A 20,598-nucleotide genomic window follows, 5' to 3' on the forward strand; every position below is an offset into this window, starting at 1 on the left:
TCAACAAATACATTTCCAGTCACAATGCTTCCATCTCGTCACAGTCTGATCCAGTTCCAGATTTTTGCTTCACCTATAAAATTTGACACTGTAAGAGAAGAGAAAAGGTCAAAGCCAAGGCAATCGGACAGTGACAGCCGCCTGCAATACACAGTGCAATACAATCTTACTTTTAACAATATGGATAAAGTTTTATCCGTGCCCCGTGCCCTTTCTGGAATAAACATTTCACCTTGTGTCTGCTGGAAAACATTTACAAACACGAGCGTGCTCTGTTCCTCTCGTTTTTTATTCACAAACAGAGTAACCGAGCACCAGAGAAGCAAAAGTACGTTTAACTGGTCATGTCTCTACCGGAGAGATAAGTGCTCTGTGGTATCGCCTGTTGTATTCTGGTGTACAACAAGTTTTGTGAGACCGGTGTCTACCAGGACTGAAAATGCAATGAACGTTTTTGACAGGAACATGAAAAGAAAACAGAAGAACTGGGCAGCGGCATTACAGGACGCAGAGCAATACGATTACCTAAGAACAGAGGTAATATCAATGTGACAAATGCACCGCATCATCTTTGTATCATTTGCATTTAAGTGTACTACATACAATATATAAATATCATCTCATAGCAGCTTCAGAACTGACGCTTTTACTTGGTCATACTCAAAGACAACAAGCATTATAATTGTCCAAATAAGCTCAACTGATGGTTTGATGTTTTATTATTTATTTATTTATTTATTTATTTATTTATTTATTGTGATTGTGTGGCTTGATGACCAGTTGTCTTCTGGGACATTTGCCGGCATGTGTTTTACTGTCAACTGAGTGCTTAGTTCAGACCTTTAATTTCCTAGTTACAGTGTGGGATTCAAATGCTCCACCAAGTCTTTCATAGATTCTTTATTTTATTTTCTAGGTTGGCAGCAGAATTGCAGACCGCGTCTTTGACGTTGCTAGGTAAGTGAGCAAATTGCTGAGGTTATTTAGAAGTATTAATACATCAATATGAACATGTGTTTCATATGAAATGTCTAATGAATGTTTTCTTGGAAGTTTGGCTTCTGTGTCATTCAAAATCAGTTTGGCTTTTCAGGACCTTCCCTCTTGCTTTGGATATTGGCTGCGGAAGAAGCCACATAGCCAAGCATTTGAACAAGGTATTTATTTTTTAAACACAACATTATTTTGTAATGGGTTTGTGTGATTTCAGAGGGATCTGCTACCAAAACTCATAATGCATGTTTCCAAGCAATTTGTTTAGGTGGAAACAGATGTATCCTGTCCAGTTTTGAAGGAGACAAGACCAGTGACTCTGGTAGTACATGTGTTGTCTCAATGCTCAACATGTCTGAGTGTGTGATGACCAGTGGTGGTTTTCTGTAAACTTTGCATTCCAGGAACACCCGTGAAACTGTCTGGATGGGTATGTTGATCAGTGAACTGCTGTGAGGGATGAGCAGGTTGCACACGCACCCAATTGTGACAGCGATCCTTTGGATTTACCATCATGGTGCCTAAATAATTGCACACAACTCTCAGAGAGCTGAGTCTAGTGGATCACAAATCACGCTGCCACATATATTTTCATTCTCTAATGTTGTGGCCAGTCAGTGTATAATTTAACCCAAATTTAAACTGCTTCAAACTCCCCCATAAAGTATACTGTACAATACAGACTGCATTCCATAGGACATAAGAACATAAGAAAGTTTACAAACGAGTGGAGGCCATTCAGCCCATCTTGCTCGTTTGGTTGTTAGTAGCTTATTGATCCCAGAATCTCATCAAGCAGCTTCTTGAAGGATCCCAGGGTGTCAGCTTCAACAACATTACTGGGGAGTTGGTTCCAGACACTCACAATTCTCTGTGTAAAAAAGTGCCTCCTATTTTCTGTTCTGAATGCCCCTTTATCTAATCTGCATTTGTGACCCCTGGTCCTTGTTTCTTTTTTCAGGTCAAAAAGTCCCCTGGGTCGACATTGTCTATACCTTTTAGGATTTTGAATGTTTGAATCAGATCACCGCGTAGTCTTCTTTGTTCAAGACTGAATAGATTCAATTATTTTAGCCTGTCTGCATACAACATGCCTTTTAAACCTGGGATAATTCTGGTTGCTCTTCTTTGCACTCTTTCTAGAGCAGCAATATCCTTTTTGTAATATCCTATCCAGGACCTATAGCTCTGGATAGGATAATGCCAATGGGTTATTCCATACAATTTGTCTACTCATGGATAAGTACAGTTAACCAACATAATACAATAATGTAGGTTACATGAGGTAAATAATACTGCTTCTTATATAATACTGTGACCCGTTCTTAACAATATTTTTCCTTTTTTTTTTAGGAAACAGTTGAAAAACTCTTTTTGATAGATGACAATGAAAAAGCTTTGGTGGGTAACACTTTTTGTTAAAAGCTTATTTATTTAAATTGACCAACATAAGAAAAGCTTTCAAGCAACTAATAATTCAACTACTGGGTTTTTGCTACCAAATATTGGAAAGTGGTTGAACCATTTAATAAAATAAATGGGCTTGGTGTAAGTATCGATAAATATAGGATGTGTTCATTAACATAAAAAATAAACTCCTTCTTAATGATGCAGTTTAGGGTTATGTTCAAAATAATAATTGTATGAAAAGTACACGTTACTATAGTTGACAGAAGTCAGGATGATGTGTATATCCACACCATAGTGTGCTCAGTTATGTAAATCTCCTGATGTTACTATTACAGAAACAAACACCAGAGACTGAAATTCCCATCCACAGAGTTCTAGCAGATGAAGAATTCCTCCCTTTCAAAGAAAACACGTTTGATCTGGTTGTCAGCAGCTTGAGGTTATTTATTTTTATTTTTTACATTTATTTATGCTGTAAAAAGTTATAAAACCGGCCACGGTCATGCAAAATGAAGTTAGACTATTTTTAGTTTGGGTTTGGTTATTTATTTCTTTATTTTTTTAAAAATATGTTTTATTGATTTGTACACTTTTTTTCCTGCCCAGTTTGCAGTGCTCAGTTTGAATGTCGCCTTAAAGATCAACGGGTATTGTTGTGCCAATCACCTCTTTTTTACTCACTGACCCTAAGCAACCCATGCATTCTCTTTATATACAGCTTGCTTGCTAATCAGATAGCTGGAATACAGTTTTGAATGTGCAATATACCGTAATTATAAACTTAGTACTACAGTATTCTTATTTTTTTTCTCATTCAGCTTGCACTGGATAAACGATCTCCCAGGGGCATTAAGACAGGTAAGAAGCTATTTAAATCCCATGATGTCAACCTGGGCTGTATTTACACAAACAAACACAAACATTAGATTATTTCTGTCATAAGTAGAACAGTGTTGTGCTACGTGCCTGGTCTGAACAGATACGGTCACTGCTGTCAATGAAAAAAAACTACAGGAATGTAGAAGAAGTTACATTGTTTGTAGATTCTTTCTCCAGTATACTTCACAGTGGTTCAAACAGAGCCTGTTGGCTTTGAATAATGCATTAATATCATTTAATAATGTGTATTTAATAATTTAGTGTTAAGAACTATATATATAAAAAAAATCAATACAAAAACCATTTTCCATTAAAAATGACATAATGTTGGCACCCGAGTGGCGCATCCAGTAAAGGCACTCCACGTGGAGTGCAGGATGTGCCCTATAGTCTGGAAGTCGCGAGTTCGAGTCCACGCTATTCCTTTGCCGACCGAGGACGGGAGCTTCCAGGGGGCGGCGCTCAATTGGCAGAGCACCGCCCGGGGGGAGGGAGGGTTAGGTCGGCCAGGGTGTCCTCGGCTCACCGTGCACCAACGACTCCTGTAGTCTGGCCGGGCGCCTGCGGGCTTGCCTGTAAGCTGCCCGAGAGCTGCGTTGTCCTTCGACGCTGTAGCTCTTGGGTTGCTGCATGGTGAGTCCGCAGTGTGAAAAAAAGCGGTCGGCTGACGGCACACGCTTCAGAGGACAGCGTGTGCTCGTCTTCGCCCTCCCGAGTCAGCGCAGGGGTGGTAGCGGTGACCTGGCCTAAAAATAATTGGCCATTTCCAAATTGGGGAGAAAATAATAAAAATAATTGGCAACGACTACATTTATTTAAAAAAATAAATAAATAAAATAAAAATGACAAAATGTAAAACAAAACAAACAAAAAACATTTAGCAACATTATTGGATATTGATGAAGAGATTTGTTAATATGTTTGTCACACAGATAAATCATGTTCTGAAGCCAGATGGAGTATTTATTGGTGCCATGGTAGGAGGGGAGACACTGTATGAGCTGCGCTGTTCACTGCAGCTTGCAGAACTGGAGAGGGAGGGCGGTTTCGCACCACATGTGTCTCCCTTCACTGCTGTCACTGACCTCGGAAATCTGCTGGGCCGAGCTCAGTTTAACATGCTGACTGTGGTAAGTTCTAGTACGCTGAAAGGTTAGAATACACATTGCATTGCATGTTCTGTACACTCATTAGGCTTTATTAAAAACAATGTTTTTAGAAAAGTTGAAAACAGAGGAGGGCCTAATTTTAGGAACCAAGATTGTACCCAGCTGTGACTTTACAAAAGTGAATGCACATTGGAGCATTAGTTTTACTCCTCCTGTGAGAATGTTAGCGACAGAGGATAGCTCTGGTTTTCAATGACCTTGACCTGGAGGTCAAATGTTTCCCAGAATCCTTGGTTAACCTTGGTGACAATGACCTCTGTGACTTAATTGTGGGAAAACGGAACTTTACTGTTGTAGTTGGTCTTTTAATGCACAGCAGTGGTATTCAAAAACACAAACCTCATCTTTTGTTAAGAGCGGGGAACCAGAAACGTCACAAGCAAAAGGAAGTTGTACCACAGATAACTCCAACCATTGCTGCAGTGCTGTTTAAAGAAAAAATAAAAAGTTTAATAACTGTTTGTGGCTACGTTGTCTAAACTAGTGAAAACTGGTACAAGTGAAGGGTGTCTACTGACACAACTTCCTGCAGTACCTGTTATGCTTGTAGGTTACCCATCCAGGAGCTGACAAGTTTCGATGTATTTTTCTAGTTGAATTCCAGTAAATGAATCATTAACTTGTGATATATTCCATACAAGTATGAACAGCATTATTCCAATCCTAATTCATATGAACTTTTTGTTACATGCTAGATCTCTAACTCAAAGGTAAATTAATATTCCTTTTTTTATCAGATCTTAAATATTTATATAATTCTTAGAAAATGTTTCTGAGTACTGGTCACAGTGTGCCTGAAATGTGAGGTCACTTTCAAAATTTTGAAGCTCAATATGGAAATCACTGAGGTACCCATTGGGCAGAAGGGGATGTGCCCCCCTCCCCCCGCTTTGAATATGGGAGGTCAAACTATATATTTTGCCCTTCACTTTTTTGTATATATATATATATATATATATATATATATATATATATATATATATATATACAGTGCAGTGAAAAGGTATTTGCCCCCTGTCTGATTTTCTGCATTTTTGCACATTTTTCACATTGTATTTGGTCAGATTTTTTTGTGGGTTGTAGTAGTATATAGAGAGAGTCTGAGAGAAAAAATGACACCAAAGTTTGGTGCTTCTTTCATTTGTTTGGTGTACAAGGTAATCAAACATGCAATCTTCAGGTGTGAAAAAGTTATTGCCCCCCCCCCTAGTTAACTCAACCCAATTAAAGGGATAATTAGGGTCAGCTGTTTGAGTACTTTGGTTAACAACCAGGCCTGATTTGGGTCAGCCCTGCCCAATATAAATCTGACTAACTTTGTCCCCTACCACCAGAGTGAAGTTGTCAGCACACAGGTTCTAGAGCAGGGGTGGGCAATCCTGGTCCTGGAGGGCCGGTGTCCCTCCTGGCTTTTGTTCCAACTGTGCTCTAAATTACTTAATTAGACCAATAATTGGTAATAATCAGTACAATTAAGTAATTTAGAGCACAGTTGGAACAAAAGCCAGGAGGGACACCGGCCCTCCAGGACCAGGATTGCCCACCCCTGTTCTAGAGGCACATCATGCCACGAACAAAAGAAATTCCTGAAGACCTCCGGAAAAAAGTTGTTGATGCCTATCAGTCTGGAAAGGGTTACAAAGCCATTTCTAAGGCTCTGGGGCTACACCGAACCACAGTCACAGCCATATTGTCCAAATGGAGAAAGTTTGGGACAGTAGTGAATCTTCCCAGGAGTGGCTGTCCTGCCAAAATCTCTCCAAGAGCAAGGCGTAAAATCGTCCAGGAAGTCACAAAGAACCCTAGAACAACATCCAGGGATCTGCAGGCCAGTGTTCATGACTCCACCATTAGAAAGACACTGGGCAAAAATGGGATTCATGGCACAGTAGCAAGGTGGAAACCATTGCTCACTAAGAAGAACATGAATGCTCGTCTCAAGTTTGCCAAAAAGCACCTGGATGATCCTCAAGAGTTCTGGAACAATGTTCTATGGACAGATGAGTCAAAAGTGGAAATTTTTGGCTGACATGGGCCCCGTTATGTCTGGCAAAAACCAAACACTGCATTCCACAGTAAGAACCTCATACCAACAGTCAAGCATGGTGGTGGTAGTGTCATGGTTTGGGGATGCTTTGCTGCATCAGGACCTGGACTCCTTGCCATCATTGAAGGAACCATGAATTCTGCTCTGTATCAGAGAATTCTACAGGAGAATGTCAGGCCATCTGTCCGTGCGCTGAAGCTGAAGCGCAGCTGAGTCAATGATCCGAAACACACAAGCAAGTCTACATCAGAATGGTTGAAGAACAAGAATTTAAAGTTTTGGAATGGCCTAGTCAAAGTCCAGACCTAAACCACATTGAGATGTTGTGGCAGGACCTGAAACGAGCAGTTCATGCTCGATAACCCACAAATGTCACTGAGTTGAAGCAGTTCTGCATGGAGGAGTGGGCCAAAATTCTTCCACGGCGCTGTGAGAGACTAATCAATAACTACAGGAAGCGTTTAGTTGCAGTTATTACTGCTAAAGGTGGCGTAACCAGTTATTGAGTCTAAGGGGGCGATTACTTTTTCACACGGGGGCATTGGGTGTTGCATAAATTTTTGTGTTATTTGTTCACTCAGGGTCCCTTTTATCTAATATTAGATTTTGGTTGAAGATCTGATAACATTCAGTATCAAAAAAATGCAGAAAATCAGACGGGGCAAATACTTTTTCATGGCACTGCGTATATAATACTATGCTATGTTGTTCTTTGCTGATATTAATATTCAGCTTTCATATTGAAATGTGTGTACTCACTAATAATTTAAACTCACATTTGTTTAATAATAAATATTTAGGTATATTTTGTCCCTGAATGACTAAAAAATGTAGAAATAAATGCTGATTGATCCTCAATGAAGTTGATGATATATTCTGAAATCTCTTTTAGCGGAATTGCAGGGTTCTAAATTAGCACCCGCTAAATGCAGGTGGATTTATTTATTTATTTTGATGCCCAAGGATGTTGGAAGTGGCTGGCAGTGTGGCCGCACTCCCAACTTTTCTCTTGTTAAAGAATGAGCATGGTTGAGCTGCACTGCCTGTAATAATGTCATGAATCAACTGTTTCAACCAATTAGCATTGCCATGTGAGGGCCGGCATGTAGTGCTTCAACCAATTAGCACTAAGCATTACCATGTGAGGATGGGTGCTTGTTGTTTCAACCTATCAGCACCAAGGATTGCCTTGCGATAGAGAATTTACTTTCCGAAAGTAACGGTTTCGCTGTGATAACTGAGCTCAGCAATGTCTGATGACAAAACATGAAAAACATTCACTGTAGCATCCAGCACTACATTTATAAAGCCAAGCAATGAATATTTTAACTGTTAACATATGTCAGCTTATTATTGTTTGTGTTTGTTTAGCACTTCCATTTAATAAGCTGCATGTTGGAATTATAGGTACTGCATAGCATTGTGCAGATATGCCACTGGAACTGGTTCTGCCATTTGGTGCTACTTGTACTTGTACTTTCATAAATGCTCAGTTAGTAAATATTCTACATTGTATGCTGAAACACCTGCCCAATTTTGTCACTTTACATAAACAATAACTTGAAAAAGCTTGAACAGTAAAAATTTGGTTTCCCAGAGCTTCTTAGCAAAATAATGTGGAAAGGTTAGACAACAGATAAACAACAAATCTTTGATGTTTGAAGCACAAGTACAGTACATATTGCCAGTTTAGAGAGAAGGAAAACTACCGTGTCTATACAGCATCTTCAGGACCAAAATCTGTAGAAATTTAGGGTATTGCATAATAATTCCAGTTGTACAAAGGTTGATTTAGAGCTGATCAATCATTTGTCAAGAACTATCTTGATATGTGTTAGTTATTGAAAAAATTGGACAGTAAAAAGTAGGAAAATGTTGTTATTGGTGTTTTCCTTGTTGAGGGTAATGTACTCCTGTGTGTGTCTATGTATACAGTATGTGCTATAATAGTATGTTTTTCTCTTAGGATATAGATGAAATCCAAGTTCATTATCCAGGGATGTTTGAAGTAATGCATGATTTGCAAGGTAGGCCAGTTTCATTACAGTTTTCATTTTTTAAAATCTTAAATGTTATAGCTGTTTATTAACTGTTTGACACATTTCGATTTAGGAATGGGTGAAAGCAACTGTGCGTGGAACAGGAAGCCTGTACTGCACAGGGATACAATGCTGGCTGCTGCAGCAATATACAAAGGTGAGAACAGCTCTGTAATTTTGTTTTACCTGGTCATCTTATCCCTTTCTCCTAGTTAAATTAGACAAAGTAAATAAATCTAAGCAACATTCAAATGGTAATATCTAACTCTCCAAAGTATACTTGTTAATTGTTTATAAAACTACATTTGTTGTGCAACATTTGTATACTGACATATCAATTTAAATTCACTATTTTCTTAACCTTATTTTATATTAATAAATAACGCAGTTTGTGCAGTATATATGTTGTCAGTGACTGACAAAAATAACCATTTTGTGATTTGAGCATTGACAAATTATCAAAGAACGAAATGAAAGGTTATTTCAGTCTTTCAGCAAATTATTTTGATGAAATTGCGAAATGGAAAATGTCAAACAAGCAAAGAGCAAAACGCAAAAGAAGAGACAGCTTCTTCAGTCAAAATGAATTTCAATTAACCGATAGTTCATTCCTAATTTGGACAAAAGTACCCAAAGAAAACAAACTTTCTCTTCGTACAGCAGCAGCTGCTGCATCTGGGGCTATGCAAGGCTTCATTTTTGTCAAGCAATGAAGTGCTTCTGTGTGTGTAAGGGAGTTCAGTGCAATTCTAAATGCCACTGCAGCAAGCCTTGCAAAAACAAATCCAGTGATTTGTATGTTAAAAAATAAGAACATTTAAGAAGGCTTTTTTTTTGTTGTCAAAGCAGTCTCCATCTTTATTCAACAGGCTGGTATTCACTGTCTGGTGCTGATAGGGTCTGCAAAACCTGTTCTCTAAAAAGTGGTAGTTTGATTTATGAGAATATTATAAACGTTTAATAAGCATACTTTTCATTTTTTTCTTTCTTTCTTTTGCTTAAACTATGATTAGACAAACATTTGATTTTGCAGTTTAAATACTGTGTATACAGTAGTCTTATAATATGAATAAAATAATCATTTTTTAAATGTGTTATTTTTTTCCTCTAAAACTGTATTTTCTAAATAACAAGACGAGAACATTACCAACATTATTTCAAACTCGCTTGAAGTTTAATGTTTGGGGTCACTATCCTCCTAAATTGCTTTACACGACCCCTTGCAAACGAGGCCACGGTCTCAATGGGTTAACTTGCATAAATAATAAATACATAAATAACGAAACAATGACATGTATCTTATAAATATAATTTACTGCTTTCATTTTCATTCAATAAAAAAATATATATATATTGTATTAAAATGTTTGTATTTCACTTAATGCCCATTTTTAACACCCCACAATTAATTGCTAATTGCAGATTGAGCAGCATCTTTAAAATCTATTCGGTAACTGTGCATTTCCTCAAAGTACATTTCGCAATTTGAGTATATCGCCTTACTCAAAGACCGAAGAAGCTGTCTCTCCTTTTGTGCTTTGTTCTTTGCTTGTTTGGTATTTTACATATCGCAATTTGATTATATCACTTTACTTAAAGACCAAGAAGCTCTCTTTTTTTTGCGTTTCGCTGTTTGCTTGTTTGATAATTTACTCAAACACCGAAATAACCTTTCATTTCGTTCGTTGATAACACTATGTAACACAATTTTTGTTCCTGGGTAGTAAGTGTTATTTCCTAATTGCTTATGCCTCAAAAGTATAGAAAATGGCTATTATTCCCCACAAACTTTTGTGACCAGACAGTGATATTTTGAAATTTACCTATTTCCAATGAGAAAACGGGCGAATATGTGTCTTTTCATTCACATAAAGTCAGAAAAAAACAACATATGAATCCAAATTAACATGTATTTATACTAAAGTAATACAAAAATGACTACAAAAGATTTAGAAGTGAGTAGTTTTTCGAGATTTACGATTATACTGTAAATCACTTTCACAAATCAGTCCCCAAATGTAGTCTCCCATCATGTTCTCGTTATACTGTCCTTGGTAGCGGCGTTCAAAGTCCAGTATATCCTGGTGGAAGCGCTCGCCTTGCTCCTCCGAGTACGCTCCCATGTTCTCCTTGAATTTATCAAGATGAGCATCAAGGATATGGACTTTGAGGGACATCCTACAGCCCATTGTGCCATAGGTTAAGAAAATAGAGTACCTAACCTGCACAATAGTTAATTTCAGGAATATGTTTAAAGGCAAAAAAATATGTTATTTTTTTTCTAGAAATGTATGGCAATGAAGATGGTTCAGTACCAGCTACATTTCAAATTCTGTATATGATTGGATGGAAACCTGACAGCTCACAGGTAATCTGAACTACATTCAAATCTAATTCATCTCATTTTTGCCTCATATACAAAATGCAAAGTTCATCCCAGCCACTGCTTGGGTAAATGTTTAAACACTATTAATTCAGGGCAAGCAAGCTGGTGACAATTTACAGTTTTCATTAGATGTCTTTAATTATTCCTTCAAAAGGCTAAATGTAGCTATGTGGTGACTTTTTTTAATAGAACCTGCTGGGCTACAAAGGCCTTGCAAAAGTTGTAATTTATTTGAATACAGTAGAGAGTCAATTATCTCATCTTTGAACAACCCTACTGCCTAATCAACCGAGCACACCTGTAGTCATGTGATGAATTACGTGTGGTGTATTTAGTGGTTGCCATCCCGGAAATCCCTTATGGTAAATTCAGCTCCTGAATCGCGATTTCAGGATTGTATTAGGAAGCTGATTCTGTTGTTACTCATGATTCTCCCTTGTTTTGTTATGTGTGATACGCTGCTGCACTTAGTAACTAGGCAACCAACCCCTCCCTGAAATTAGCTTTAATGATAACAACCACTGTCTGCAGCTACTCGGCTCAACATGGCAGAGAGAAATTAAAAAAGAAAAATACTTTTATTGACTGTGACAAAGGAGACACAGAGGAGATATTCAGTATATACCTTCAGTTCTACAATTAACTGGAATGTGTTTGTTATTTGTTTTATGAAAACTGCATAGACGGAAGCACCGTTTTCAGTTTTTATTTTTTGATCATGTGCCTGTATTTGAACAAATGCGGTTTCTTGATTAAACGTCATTTAAAAATATATATATACTCAAGTTTATCTGTTTTCATTCAGCCTACTTAACAATCCTCTTGCTGTGTGATGGTTTCTAACAGAAAAAAATACTAATAATAATCCAGGTGTTAATAAGGTAAGGGAACAGTTTTAAACAACGCTATTTTTGTAAATGCCAAAAGTTTTACCAGGATCTCATCCGTCCGCGACCGCATTTATATTTTATTTTTACATAGACACGTTATTATCCTGGGCTTTAAATTGTTACAGTTAAGCAAATTAAAACAGTCACCTCGTTCTTGATTTTTCTTCTATTTCGTCAGTAAGGGCTGGAGATCATGTCTATGTTATTGAACTTTTATTTTATTAATTTAAATTGCACGTTATTACAATGCCTTAACAGCAAGTATCAAAGTATAGAAACATTTTACCGATTTTGTAATGTGTCAAAGTTGTACTGAATTGTATTCTTTGATTTTCAAAGTTTGGTATATGGTACAGTATTTCATTACCTTAACTGTAGGTGTTAAAGTTTTACTGAATTGCATTAATGTAATGATTTGTAAAGCTTTGTAATTTTGTATGCTTAATGTGATAGAATAGGTTACTAGCTAGATATCATCATCTTTAGGTACTTGTGTACTAAGTACTTGTGTGTGTTAACTTTATTCTATACATTATTAAAGGTACAGTAATTGTTATTACCCCTTTGCGGTCCTATGTCGGACCCTGTCCGACATCATCAAAAAAACGCAAAAAACAGGTTTCTAGTCGTTTTTTCTCCGGAAAAAGCCGAGAAAACCATTCAATGGCCGAGTGGGAGCGACAGGAGCCGATACAAGCCAATAAAAAAAAAGACGTATCTCATGAATGGTCATACTTGCCCCTGGTATCCCATATGGGCGGTCATAAGGAAACAAGCTGGCTGTTACTGTATCAGCACACAGAGACTATCACAGACATTTGTAGAGCTTTTTTTGAGATGTTATAGTAATAAAATAATGACTTGGATCACATTATTGAGGAGTTTGGTGATAAAACGAGTGATCAGGAGATGATTGATCGGTATGTACGACTATTATTATTATTATTATTATTTATTTCTTAGCATATGTGAAAGCGATAGCGAACGAAAGGGTGGGGCAGGGCTGGAGATGCCTGGTGAGTGCTTTGTTGATATGCAGGGCCTTTTAAACCCGTTTGACTGTGGAAAAAAAATACTTTTAAACAGCGCGTCTAAAATTAACTGCGCGTGTGAAAATAAATTGGACCTGACGCGCACTTAATAAATGGACTGCAATACCTGTTCGATTATCCATACAGATCCATTACGCGAACTAGTATCGGTCCCAGTTAGTTTGGATAATTGGCTCTCTACTGTATTTACAATACTGGGAATGTTAATATGTCTGAAGCAAGTGCTCAGTTTTTTCACTTGCTAATCTCTGTACTTACTCTGTTTATTAGAATGTGGTTACAATGTTTCACTACCATGCCTCTCACTGGTTTATATTATATGATTAATGTTATTCTTATATTTTCTCCATCAGGCTAAACCAGCAAAAAGAGGATCAGCTGATGTATCATTTGGTGACCTTGGAAAAATTAATGAGCTTTCAACAACAAATAAACCAAAAAAGTAATAAATATTGGTTATATATATTTAGACAAGTGTCTGGCATTTTTTCAGTTGTTTGTCACAGTCTAAGGGTTTAAATGTTTAAACGGTAAACGTGGATTACAAATATTTTCGTTTAAAATTTGTATTATACGTTTAAACGCAACTTAACAGTAAAATATATTATCAAATTATTTTTGCATGTTTCCCACATAGATATGTTTCCCTTTCTATATATTTGTGCTGGACGCTGTGGCTCCCCCTCTTGGGCGCTGGATGCTCGTGCTCCCCCCTTTTGGGCACTGAAATACTACTTGAAGCCTTCTTGGCACATCCCTGAAAAGTGATGTGTCGACCAAAATGTATTCTTCTGTAATTGTGTTTGGTAAACCAGTTATGCGGAATATGAGTCTTGATTAGCAAGCGGCACTTCACAATTATGGCTGGATCAATTATCCTCCTGATGAGATTAGGTTTTTCAAAAGATGCCTAATATATAAGACCATCTATACAACGACCTCCTACACAGAGAATCTAAAAAGTGATAAAACTATATATATAAAACTCTGTAATATTACGTGCAAGTGAAATCTTTAGCCAAATATCATGTTTGGTTCTTATGAAACCACAATGTCAATGTGCATCTATTGATTGTTTTGTGTTTTACAACCCTTTATTGTTGGATGGTGTACAGTGGAATGTGTTTGATGACTTTACTGGATTTAACATAGGCAGATTTGCAAAACAGGTTATTGTAGGACCATACCTTAGTGTGTGTCAAGCTGAACAAATTCAGGGAAAATGTGCACTCATCAGAAAGAAAGACAGTCTGTTAGTAATCAGAGTACCTGTTTTAGAATGTTTTTAAGAGATTAACTGCATCAAACCTAGTACAGTAGCTAAGAGAACACCCCTCAGGAAGCAAGCAAAGTGTTCTTATAGCCGAAGTGTTCTCTAAGACGGAGTTAGCCACCAGACACAATATGAATCAATCAATAAATAAATATGTATTCCTGACGCACGTGCATCAACATATGAAATTAACTGAGTAAGTAAAAGAAAAGCAATATGCAAGTGTATGTTAATAAACTATAATAATGACGTAACAGACAAACTAATGTTAATAAACTAACTATCAAACTAAATTAACACAACACCCCTACAAACATTACAAAATGCAGCAGCAATATACAACACATGCACATTATTTAACAAAATGGTGCAGCAACTTACCAGAACGGGAAACACCAAACTGTTAAGGAGCAGGCTATTTTGTCAGCGGTACACCGGCGTTATGCTTTAGTGCGAGGTCCCGGGTTCGCGCCCGCCTCCGCCTGTGTGTGGAATGCCTCGCCCTGTGTGATGCGCCTGCCTGTGGAAACTGAGGTTGGCTACATTGGTGTCAGGGTGGGATGCAGGTACCTCGGCATGCACTTATCGGACTGTAGCCTGGTGAGCAAGTCCGGGGCGGATTTGAGGCTAGCAGGGGAGAGTGTAGCGTGCACGGGGGAAGGCAGCAGCAAGGCTGTTGGGTGACGTAATCACACACAGACATGAGCTCGATATACGCTCCTTGTTAAGGAGCTGTCTTTTTTGAACAGCGGTACACCGGCGCTATGCTTTAGTGTGAGAGGTCCCGGGTTCGCGCCCACCCTCCGTCTGTGTTGATTGTCTCGCCCTGTGTGATGCGCCTGCCTGCGGGAACTGAGGTTCGCCACAATATTAATTAATGGTGATTATTCTAGTAGTTTTTCACCTGGGCTGTGTAAACCCATCTTTGTTGTTGAGTGTGCAAAAAAAAAGTTTTACATTGTTAATGTATAATTGTATTACAACAATTTGAAATCGCAAGCCCTTTTCTAAGTGGTACGTTTGAAATGTGTAATGCTAATTAATTAATTGTTGAAATGATGCTAGAATAAAATGGTATTTGCCTTTCTGTTGAATGGTTCACTCACTGTGGTTTCTAACGAATCAATTTTTTTTATTTTTTTTGTGTGGATTCGTACACTAACTGTGGATTCGTTAATCAGCAATATATCTTCCCTGCACTCCCCTTCTCTTCAAAGACACGCAGACACTTAAGTTTTAGTTAGTAGAATTAGTCAACCAAAAGACCAAAGAGTGACGTATGTTGAAAGGGATTTAATGAAGTGCTTTATTTATATCTTTTATTTTCAAAAATAATTTAAAAACGTGTAAAGATGATTAGGGTCCATTGGATACAATGCGTCATAACTACTACTAGACTAAGTACAATGTAACCTATTATGTACGCCAGAAATCTAAATAAATAAATAAATAAATAAATAAATAAATAAAATCATCGCGACGCTCTGTCGTTTTAGATAAAAACAACCACAACAACATGTGCAGTGCCCCCATTGCCAGAGTACATAGGTGGACTGCAGTCAATTATTTTTGTTATAATGTAATATCTTTATTAAACAATCGGCGCTACTGTAGCATATTAACAATGTGCAACAAACTGTTAGGCCGAGCACACACATACTCAAGTGAAAATATTTAAACAACATAAATAAACGCAAGAACATAACAGAACGCAGTTTATAGCACTAGTTCTATCTAATTTCCTATTGAAACCCCATATACGGCTGCCGTAAAACTGAGACGTATTTTAACTGAGCAATGCAGACATCGTAAAGATAACAAAAAAGCTGCATTGTTCGCCAGTGAGTGGGTTGACAAACCCCTGTCATGCGAACACTTGTTATAACATTATCCCCTGCAATGCACTCACACTGCTGCCTGTATTGTTTTTGTATAGTACCACACTACGCTGCTGATGCAGGCTGCATAATCGCTCAAGACTTGCTAAGGAACGAGCGAAGATAAGATCAACCTAACCGCTTTCACGCTTTGTGCCCTATGTTTGACTGCCAGCAAAAAAAACCCAATCAGTATTTCACTTTCTCGTCAACGCCTCCCAACCAGACAACAGAGAAGGCGGATCTTTTGCAGGACTTTATCAGGTTAGGTTGGGAGGTTTGGGGTCCTGGCAATTTTGACAGCCTCTCAGGTAAGACGTCTGTTGTTCTGGAGCGGTTTAAGTTTCTATGAGTTTCCTATCACACTCGCAGTGAGTCTGGGGCTGACAAACACAAAAAACTCTACTTCCAAGTCCAAACATCACGGTAACATGAACAAAAAGAAAAAGGACTGGAGGGTGGAAAAAGGTAAGCCTATTGTTTTTATTTTGTACATGGCAGTACTGACTATTACATTACTTTACTGCATATGCATCTAAAGGTGATACAGCTATTACTGGCATTGCAGTTGTATGCATGCGTTGTGTGAACACTGTTTCTATATGCATTGTAGTAACCAGTACAACCCCACTGCTGCTGTTAACGTTGTAGCATCGTTTCTCTCTTTTTTTTTTTTTTTTTTGCACATCTGTACAAACTGATACAGTAGTCGTGCGTGCTGGTGTTCTGCTGGTTAGATCGAGGCTGTCTGTTTAGGATCCATCTACTAGGCCATTTATTCTTTTAAGTTCAACTGTTGTAACACGAGTCGTCCTATCGGTCGTAATTGAATTGTACCTGTGTGAATTACCGGTGTATTTCCACTTATAACTGAATGCACAGACTTTGCTTGCTGTGCGCCTGTCGTTGCCAGCGTAATATAAACATACAATAAAAAGTATATGTATTTATACAATAAAAAGTGTATGTATTTATAGTCTCATATTTAGTACACGTGGGATTGTGTTGCTTGGAGTTATAACTTTAACGATTGAAATCCAAAAAATAAACCAGTTGAGCTGCAGATTTTAATACAAATCAGATACTTTTAATTAAGCATTAATCAGCACTACTGTATGCTGAATTAAAAACACACACAAACACACACACACACACACACACACATGCAGTCACTGTATATAAAACCTCATAGTAAAGCCCCTTGTTCCACCAGTGAAACACACTTTGCAAACACACTTTTTGGGAAGTAACAGAAATCCCTTTCTCAAAAAACTGCAAGATCATAAATCAGTCATTTGCCTTATGACACATTAACAAGCATATGACACACCTTCACCTTAACTATTTAGTATACAATTCAACAGACTAAACTGTAACTGTAACGTTATTGAAGCTTTGTCGCTCTATGAGTTAAATAGGCATACAGGAGCAGCTTTATCAATTATAACTTTTTAATATTTAGTTCATTACCAATGTTTAGGCAATTCTGGCACTGTATGCTCTTCAGTAGTAAGGTTCTTACATACAGTATGCTACCAATTTAAAATCAAGTTAAACTGTAACTATACAGTTCATGAAAAAAGAACAGTCATGAATATATGAACTTTCAACACCTTATTCAAAAGTTTTACTTGAAACTGGTTAGTGGGAATTGTAAATGCTCACAGTTCTAATCAAACTGAACTAGTGTCTTTTACATATTTTTCAGATGAACAGCAGTAATGAACATTCAGGTCTGCAATTTGTGGAAATTAATGGGCTGAACTGTATAAAACAATATAGTATCAGTTTGGTCTTTTTACTACATTAAATTTGAAGAAACAAATGGAGGATACAGAAACATGACTTGCCTTTTCAGACTGCACATAAACATAAGTAGCCAGGCATATTTTTTTTCACCCTAGAACATAGCCTAACTGTTTTTCCTAAGATTCCGTTACTGTAGGGCTTTATGAGCAAACATTAGTGTCATTAAACTCCAATTAACATTACATTCGTTTGACATATAGGCCTAAGCAGTAATTTAATCATTATAACATACTGCACTCCAGTAAAATGCCATGTAAATTTATTGTTTCTAAATTTTAAATACATAAATAAATAAAAAAAACACACATTTCTGTAGTATTTTAACAATTATTTATCCAGTGCTGGGAAAGATTACTGTGTTTTAATAAAACTAAATAAATTTAAAGCTCAACAGCAGGCTTGCATTTTTTTCAGGTGTTATTTAGGAAAATCATTTGGATGCTGCAGTGCATTTCCCTTACAAAAATGAATCCATAATTCCTAATCAGATGATCATTTTTGTAAGGAAAATTAACATCAGTGTGGGGAGATGAAAGTACAATAAACAGGGAAGTAAACAATAAAACAAATAAATAATTCCATGGGTAGTTTCAAACACACACATTTTTTATACTATATTAATCTCATTCACCCAAATGGAAATATATTTTTGTAGGCTAATTTTGAATCAACATTGTAATGTTTTTTTTTTTTTTTTTTTAAATTTAGTATTCGCCAATTATTTTATTATTTTCTCCCAATTTGGCATTTCCAATTATTTTTAGGCTTGGCTCACCGCTACCACCCCCGTGCTGATTCAGGAGCGGTGAAGACGAACACACGCTGTCCTCCGAAGTGTGTGCCGTCAGCCAACTGCTTTTTTTCACACTGCAGACTCACCGTGCAGTCACCTGAGAGCTACAGCGTCGGAGGACAACGCAGCTTACAGAAAAGCCCACAGGCGTCTGGCTAGACTACAGGGGTTGCTGGTGTGCGGTGAGCCGAGGATACCCTGGCCGACCTAAGCTTCCCCCCACCCGGGCGGCGCTCGGCCAGTTTGTGTGCCGCCCCCTGGGAGCTCCCGTCTATGGTTGGTAATAGAATAGCCTGGACTCGAACCAGCGACCTCCAGGCTATAGGGCGCATCCTGTACTCCACTCGGAGTGCCTTTACCAGATGCGCCACTCGGGAGCCCCTCAACATTGTAATGTTAAATAAACTTTTTTCCCCTTAATTATTTTCCAAGAAGTGTCATTTTTATCGCAACTCCAAAGTTAGAACTGGAACTTTTGGTCTTTGTACATTTAGTTGACTGAGTAAATTATATTTAATTTATATTTTTTTAAAATCTTTCCGCCATTTTATTAGGGGAGACCGGGGCTAGTTGTTACAGGGGGCATGTTGATAGTACTATATATTAGTACATGATCTTGCTCTGGGAAGGTCTGATTATCTGGTAGTATGCCGAGCATCATATGTATTTATGTATTTTATAATATCAACACTATATGAACATGCCCCAGTAAGAACTTACCCCTGTAACTGAAAAAATTATAAAATGAGGAACATTTATATGTAGGTGATATACACACAAATTTCCAAGTGCCATAGACTTACAATCCTTGCAGATATTTTTGTATATTTTCAACTCCTGAAGGCTTAGTATAATAAATTATTTCCATAATGAAATGTACTCAATTAAATCATTAGTAGAAAAACAAAGCAAAACAAAAAAAAGATTAAATGAGATGGCTCGGCCAATGAGGATTGAAGTAGTAGACCCCAGGTATGTGTGGGTGCAGAAAATATTATAAAACTGTATTGATCCTTTGAAGAACATGATCCTGAGGACTCTTCCATCAATGCACCAGACCAGGGGCTCCCCAGAAGCAGATCCTGCAATTGATTATTTTGACTCATGGCAAGCTACTTTTATTATTTAACAGTATTTAAGTTTGTTGATAAGGACTGGAAGGTCAGGTTGTTGAGCACAATCTGTAGCAGTTTAAAACATTCTATTAACAAACAAGGAAATTAAACAAGGTAATTTTAAAGTGGAAAACTGTATTGAACATTTTATATAAATTTCAAAATAAAAAATAAAAAAAACACCCTCTCATCGAAAATTAAAAGACAGACAGTACCCCGGTAACATGAAAAATAGTGTCCTTGTGAAATAGTGTCCTAAGTTCACCCTGATTGATCGGACTGTATAGTGACAGTGACATCATCTGTTGGACAGAAGCCAAGGTGTTCCACGTGACTATAGAAACCCCTCAAAACTCCCTGCTGTTCATTTCTCACATCATCCCGGGGGGGAAGTCTTTTTACAGGGTCCCGCGATATCCGCACTCTGTGATGTGGAACTCTGTGCGGTACTCCTGAATGCATTCCCTTGTGAAAATCTTCCAGTTTACACCTGTTTGAATGATAAGATTGATTAATAAGTTATTTTATGTACTTCCAGTTGTTGCAAGGTACTTGAACAATAAAAAAGATTAACTTTACAGATTAATATGTCTATTTAGCACAATGGAGATTACAACTTTACTTATTTTCCATCTAAAGTGAAAGCATTAAAAAATGATATTACATAAAAATAATAATACAAAATAAATTTTAAAAAAAAACTTTAAACATGAAACAAACCTTCATACTGTACTGCCTGTTTAAGATAAACCTCCAAGTACCCCTTACGCTATATTGGTCCCTTGGCTTATATGTAGACGGTTTACAAAAAGGACAGTGATACAACTGGCAGCATTGTGAGCAGTGTTTTAATGTAGGCAGCGCTC

At 37.4% G+C, this 20,598-nt stretch overlaps 2 protein-coding genes across 10 annotated transcripts in view; both read left to right on the plus strand.

Annotated features, from left to right (window-relative positions):
• Window positions 1-9: 9 nt before the first annotated feature.
• ndufaf5 (NADH:ubiquinone oxidoreductase complex assembly factor 5) lies at window positions 10-13,330 on the plus strand. Its single transcript, XM_034004160.3, has 11 exons — window positions 10-537; window positions 917-957; window positions 1,094-1,157; window positions 2,347-2,394; window positions 2,739-2,842; window positions 3,222-3,261; window positions 4,215-4,412; window positions 8,465-8,525; window positions 8,611-8,694; window positions 10,823-10,905; window positions 13,219-13,330. Exons 1-11 carry the CDS (start codon window positions 25-27, stop codon window positions 13,309-13,311), a joined length of 1,329 nt encoding a protein of 442 aa, XP_033860051.3. The 5' UTR covers window positions 10-24; the 3' UTR covers window positions 13,312-13,330.
• Window positions 13,331-15,583: 2,253 nt separating this feature from the next.
• Window positions 15,584-20,598, plus strand: part of LOC117402985 (ADP-ribose glycohydrolase MACROD1-like) — a 921,538-nt gene continuing 916,523 nt past the window's right edge. For 2 of the 9 annotated variants that reach the window (XM_059024412.1, XM_059024413.1), the window contains exon 1: window positions 15,586-16,483. In XM_059024412.1, coding sequence (XP_058880395.1) covers window positions 16,447-16,483 — 37 coding nt within the window. In that variant the 5' untranslated portion in view covers window positions 15,586-16,446. Of the gene's footprint in view, window positions 16,484-20,598 lie in introns of all 9 variants that reach the window. The other 7 variants (XM_059024415.1, XM_034004767.3, XM_059024414.1 and 4 more) reach the window with 6 other exon arrangements.

The sequence above is a fragment of the Acipenser ruthenus genome, chromosome 5 (genome assembly GCF_902713425.1).
Source record: "Acipenser ruthenus chromosome 5, fAciRut3.2 maternal haplotype, whole genome shotgun sequence".
Taxonomy (NCBI): domain Eukaryota; kingdom Metazoa; phylum Chordata; class Actinopteri; order Acipenseriformes; family Acipenseridae; genus Acipenser; species Acipenser ruthenus.